At 57.0% G+C, this 6000-nt stretch overlaps 2 protein-coding genes across 2 annotated transcripts in view; both read right to left on the bottom strand.

Annotated features, from left to right (window-relative positions):
* Nucleotides 1–679: 679 nt before the first annotated feature.
* Nucleotides 680–6000, bottom strand: part of LOC100977273 (immunoglobulin lambda-1 light chain) — a 262611-nt gene continuing 257290 nt past the window's right edge. The window contains exons 3-4 of the mRNA XM_063603091.1: nt 2314–2351; nt 680–1120 (exon numbers count right to left, since the gene is read on the bottom strand). Coding sequence (XP_063459161.1) covers nt 801–1120; nt 2314–2351 — 358 coding nt within the window. The 3' untranslated portion in view covers nt 680–800. The remainder of the gene's footprint in view (nt 1121–2313; nt 2352–6000) is intronic.
* Nucleotides 3750–6000, bottom strand: part of LOC134730083 (immunoglobulin lambda-1 light chain-like) — a 266743-nt gene continuing 264492 nt past the window's right edge. Inside the window, exons 3-4 of the mRNA XM_063603090.1 lie at nt 5528–5565; nt 3750–4199 (exon numbers count right to left, since the gene is read on the bottom strand). Coding sequence (XP_063459160.1) covers nt 3880–4199; nt 5528–5565 — 358 coding nt within the window. The 3' untranslated portion in view covers nt 3750–3879. The remainder of the gene's footprint in view (nt 4200–5527; nt 5566–6000) is intronic.

Below are 6000 nucleotides of genomic sequence, written 5' to 3'. Positions count from 1 at the left end.
GCCTATTACCCTCCTTGCACTGGTTCCTAGGGAGTTCAGAGCCTATCTTTTGCAAGTGTCCGAGCCTCCTGTAAGCCTTTCGTGTGAGTTTCCTTCCTGGCTTCCTCTCATTCCTCTTAAGTGTCTGAACCTGCTGTCAGGTGAGGAATCGAGGTGGGTCCCTCATTGAACAGCTTGAGAAGTCAGTGGTGCTGGAGTGTCCTGGACAGTCTGGCTCTCAGGGATGACAGGGAGGGGGTGAGGGTGGGTGGGAGCTGAGCTGGGCACAGAGGGAGGAGGGCATTCTGGGGGCAAGGGCCAGGGGCAAAGAGGCTCCAGGCTTGGAGCAGGGTTTTCAGGCTGGGAAAAGAGATGGTGGGTGAAGGGTCTCTGTTAGGGCAGAGATAGAGGGTGTAACTGGAGTCCCAGCCAGAGACAACTCCATCCAGGCAGGAGGCAGGGAGGTGGGGGGCTATGCTTTGAGGAGAAGGGGGAGGAATGAAAGGGCAGAGGGACTGGTGTTCAGTGATCAGACTTCTCCTATCCGGGCCTATTTCACCAGGAGACACCCCGGGAGGCTATGAGCCTCTCCCTCAGGGCCACTTTCTCACTGGGTGCCAGGATTCCCCCACCCAACACTGAGAACCCAGGGGAGGCCTCAAATTATGTGTGAGATAAGAAAAGAAGAGAGGGAGCAGGATTTCTCGTTGACGATGAGGATATTTATTGAGAAGGGCTGGATGACTTGGGATGGGGAGAGAGACCCCTCCCCTGGGAACCTGCAGCTCCAGGCCCCTGTGGGTGGGGTGAGGGTCGGGGGCCTAAGAGCATTCTGCAGGGGCCACTGTCTTCTCCACGGTGCTCCCTTCATGCGTGACCTGGCAGCTGTAGCTTCTGTGGGACTTCCACTGCTCGGGCGTCAGGCTCAGGTAGCTGCTGGCCGCGTACTTGTTGTTGCTTTGTTTGGAGGGTTTGGTGGTCTCCACTCCCGCCTTGACGGGGCTGCCATCTGCCTTCCAGGCCACTGTCACGGCTCCCGGGTAGAAGTCACTTACGAGACACACCAGTGTGGCCTTGTTGGCTTGAAGCTCCTCAGAGGAGGGTGGGAACAGAGTGACCGAGGGGGCAGCCTTGGGCTGACCTGCGGGGTGGATGAGGGGCAGGGGGTCAGAGTCCTGGTGTCCACCTGGGGAGCCCCTGACCTCAGTCTTGAAGTGGGTATGGGACTAAGGCCCCGGGCAGGGACCTCAGGCCGGACCCTTGCTGGACTGAGGTCAGGTCAGCGGTGAGTGGAGACACTCGCTGTCAGATGGGAGTTCCCCCCACTCTTGGGGGTCACAGACCCCCTCTTGGATCTGTCTCTTTTTCATATGTTCCATCACCTATAGACCCCCACCGGTGCTGGCTCCACACTGGATGGGATGGAGTCCAGGACCACATCTCACCCTGGGTATTTGTCTATCTTGGGGGTGTCTGTCTGAACACCTCCTACCAGTTCCCCTTGTTCTCATCTCTTCATGCAGGGCAGCTGTTGGTCCTGGGTTCAGGCTCTTCTCTCTCACAGGGAGTGGGTTTCTTACCCACACATCTCCCTGGCGCCATCATTGCAGCCCCCACCCCACCTCCCTGCAGAGACCCCTCTGAGCTGCCTGGTGAGACAGGGTGTCAGTCCTGGGGGCTGGATTCCAGTAGATCAAAGGCCTCCATTTGAGGCATTTTTTTTTACTCCCTGAGCTGAACGTGGAGCTTTGTCTGTTCAAAAGAGTCTCCATGTCGTGAGAAGTTATATGGGGGAGCTGACTCTCCAGTGGGTTTTCCCTGACAAACAGGCACCCATCCCAGTCACCGTCCCTACCAGAAGTCCTTGTCCTGGGCATCTGCTCTGGGGTCTTCCTCCAGTGGAGGAATTGGTAAGCATCCACGTTTAGGGCCTGAGTTTTCTGAGACCCACCACGCTGTCTGTGGTGTCCTGCCTGTCTTGGGGGATGGCGTGTGACCCAGCGCTGTGGGGCCACCTTCTCACGGAATATTCTTCCTCTATCTTTGTCCTCCTGCCATTTCCTCCCCCATCTCTCCAAGTCCTCAGTCAGAGGCCTCCTGTCACTGTGTTTAATGCAGCCTCATAACTGGGACCCACAGAGGACAGAATCACAGAAGAGGACAGGACCCCAGGAGAGGATGGGTTACAACACTGACCCAGGAGCCCAGGCAAGGAGGGGCAAAGATTCCAGACATCCAGACAGGCTTAGACCTTAGCCTTCGACAGACAGGAAAGGGAAAAACTCCCCGTGTTTAACTTGGGATCTCAAAGAGGAGAGAAGCGGGGAAACTTACCGAGGACGGTCAGCTGGGTGCCTCCTCCGAACACAGCACACAGTGACACAGCCCCACACGCAAACCCCTCCTGACACACCCGACCCGTTCCCCGCTGCAGCTGCTCGGGCGCCCAGGTCCAGTGGCCCTGTCATGAAGCAGGTCTGGCCGATAGGAGGGTGAGGGGGATGGCCCCTCCATGCATGGATGCACACTTTACTGGAAGTTAGGGATCCCTTCACCCCCAGAGGGAGAGGGGAGAGGGAGGAGGCATGTCTGCACATCACATCTGGGTCCCCTGCTACTCTCTGTCCTGGAGGAAGCCATGTGTCCCGGCTCAGCTCCTTTGGAGACTGTCACCATGGAAGAAGTGAGAAGCCTGTTTATGCCACAGGGAAGGTGGAGCTGGTCCCCTATGGAGATCCGAGTTCCCTGGGAGGGTCCTGGATGCCCAGCACAGCCCCTAGTGGGATGCCCATGTGGTAATGATTCTAAATAGCACAGGAGAGTGTGTGTGTATGTATTTGCATGCAGGCATGTTTGTTTGTGAATACCTGTGTGCCTATGAGGTGTTCATGTGTGTTTATGTTTGTGAACATGTATGTATGTGTGTTTGTCTCATAGCCCAGGCCCCCCATCCTGTGCTACCTCCTGGGACAATCATCAACCCGGTTCTTGGATCCCACATACAGCTCTTAAAAAGACCAATTGGTTTACAGGCACGTCTATGGCACCACTCTGGAATCTCATGATTGACTTTGACCTCCCCAGCCCCACTGACCATCCGTGGATAACTGGACATTAGGTACTTGAGGTGTGGTCAGTTTTGGGCTGGTTACTTAGGGGTGAGAGAGAGTAGAGTTGACCCTTATCCCCCAGGGGACTTGGACACTGGTGACACATGTGGGACCAGGGGTACCCAGCTGGCCTGTGGGGTGAGTGACCTGGGTCCGGAGGGTCAGGGTCCAGTCTGTGCCTGCTTCAGAGATAGATGTGGGGGTAGACAGCAGGGTCCTGGGAGTCAGGAACAGGGTGGGCCCTTAAGGAGTAGGGGAGACCAAGGGCCCATGGACTGGAGAGGCTCCTTCCGCCTGAGAAGGAGGGACCCCTTGAGAGAAGGAGGCTGTCCAGGGGTGAGGCCTGATGATCCATGGAGGGTACTCGTTCTTCTGGGCCATGGGGAACCAAGGAGCGGTCGCCCCAGGCCGCTGGAGGTGGACATGTCCACACAAACACAGCACGTATGGGAAAGGGGCAATCCTGGGGCCTGCTGCCCAAGGCTCTGTTCTGGAATATTCTCTGGGCCTTTCTAGGTGATGGTGGAACTACCCCTCCAAAACAATCCAGACTTCATTCCCACAAGGCTAAAAGAATTTTGTTTATCTTGCAAGTTGGACCAATTTAGGGTAGAAAATGTATAAACAGAAACAAAACACAAAACCCAGGGTTTTTGGTTGACTGAGGATATTTATTGAGGGTTTATTGAGTATAGGAAGAAGGGCTGGATGACTTGGGTTGGGGAGAGAGACCCCCTCCCCTGGGATCCTGCAGCTCCAGGCCCCTGTGGGTGGGGTGAGGGTCGGGGGCCTAAGAGCATTCTGCAGGGGCCACTGTCTTCTCCACGGTGCTCCCTTCATGCGTGACCTGGCAACTGTAGCTTCTGTGGGACTTCCACTGCTCAGGTGTCAGGCTCAGGTAGCTGCTGGCCGCGTACTTGTTGTTGCTCTGTTTGGAGGGTGTGGTGGTCTCCACTCCCGCCTTGACGGGGCTGCCATCTGCCTTCCAGGCCACTGTCACAGCTCCCGGGTAGAAGTCACTGATCAGGCACACCAGTGTGGCCTTGTTGGCTTGGAGCTCCTCAGAGGAGGGTGGGAACAGAGTGACCGAGGGGGCAGCCTTGGGCTGACCTGCGGGGTGGATGAGGGGCAGGGGGTCAGAGTCCTGGTGTCCACCTGGGGAGCCCCTGGCCTCAGTTTTCAGGTGGGTGAAGGACTAAGGCCCAGGATAGGGACCTCAGGCCGGGCCCTTGCTGTACTGAGGTCAACTTGGCAGTGGCAGGGACGCTTACCTCCTGATGGGAAACTCCTCAGCATCTGAGGACTGAGGAGAATCAGGCCTCTTCTTCTCCAGCCTCCTCTCCAGATTCTCCCCTCCTTATCAGCCAGCTCTCACCTCACGTATGCTCCCCGATGCTGGCTGGGTTCAGCCCTGGGCCCTCGTCTTTCCTTGGGGGACATCTCTGTCTGAACATCCCCTGCCAGGTCCCTTCTCTGGGTCTGTTCACGAGGGCATCTGTGTCCTGTTTTTAGGTTCTCCTCCCTTTTGACAAGTGAATTTCTTCCCCACATATCCCCCGGCACCATCATTGCAGTCTCTGTCCCACTTTCCCACAGAGGCCCCTTGGTGGGGAGGGGATGTCAGTCCTGGGAGCCGGGTCCTGGGAGTCCAGGAGATGGAGGGCTTGCATGTGAGGTATATTTTCTGTTCTGAGCCTGGCGCTGTGTCTGCTCTATGGGGTCTCCCTGTCATTGGGAGATCTGGCTGTCCTAGGACAAATGTTTGTCCTGACAGGTCCCTGTCACCTGCGCCCACCAGGAGTGCCTCCCTCAGCATCTGCTTTGGGGGTCTCTCTTTTTGAGTGGGATGGGGAGGCTCTAACCTTGGACTGAGTGTCCTGAGAACCACCCTGTCCATGGCAGCCTGCCTGTCCTGGGGGAGGAGGAGGGACCCAGCACCCTGGGGCCACCTCACAGGACATTCTTCCTCCATCCTTGTCCCCCTTCATTTCCCCAAGTCCCCAGTCAAAGGCCTCCCTTCTTGGTGTTTAAAGCAGCCCCATAGTTGGGACCCAGAACCCAACTGTGTTTTTCCAGCATCCTTCCCCTGTCCCAGTGGCCCTGGTGCCCCAGCCTGAGCCCCTGCTCTGCTGGTCTTTGGGGACTGGAGACTCTGTGCGAGGGAGCAGAACATCCCAGAGCCCAGGGGAGAATGCCCCCTGAGTGACAGCGGCAGGTTCAGGCCTGAGCAGGAAGCATTATGAGGTCACTGGGATCTTCCCATCATGCCTCACCAGGTGCCTAAGAAGGGACAGGCTGGAGGAATTTGGGGCCAGGAAAAAAGGCAATGGTGGCAGACCCCAGAGAGATTGAGACCTCTGCCCTAGAGAGAACAGAAAGGACAGAAATGTCTCCCCAGATCTCACCCTAGACCCAAAAGAATAGAAAAGGGGACTCACCGAGGACGGTCACCTTGGTGCCACTGCCGAACACATTACACTGTGATATAACCCTGCACACAAACCCTCCTGATACACCCGACCCAGGCCACCCCCCCCACCCCCTGCAGCTGCTCACAAGGCCCAGGGTCCAGCCCCCTTTTCTCATGGGTGGGTGAGCCATGGGTGGGGTGAAGGGGGTCACCTTCTACTGACCTGAATATCACTTTCATGGGGGCTTAGGGTTTCATCCACCTCAGTCATGGGAAGGGTTGACAGGTCTGTGTGTGGAATTGTCTCCCAGGTAATTGCATTTCTGAGGAGTTGGGTGGCCTGGATCAGCTGGTGTCAGGAATGCCAGGGAGGAAGGGGAGGTGAGCGGCTGGGTGACGCCACTGACATGGTGCAGCTGGGACCTCTTTGAGAAGTTGGGAATGGTGGGGAGGGTCCTTGATGCCCCCCACATCCTCAGCACTGAAGGTTATGGTGGGATG

This window comes from Pan paniscus, chromosome 23 (assembly GCF_029289425.2).
Source record: "Pan paniscus chromosome 23, NHGRI_mPanPan1-v2.0_pri, whole genome shotgun sequence".
Taxonomy (NCBI): Eukaryota; Metazoa; Chordata; class Mammalia; order Primates; family Hominidae; genus Pan; species Pan paniscus.
This window is presented reverse-complemented; position numbering and strand designations above follow the sequence as displayed.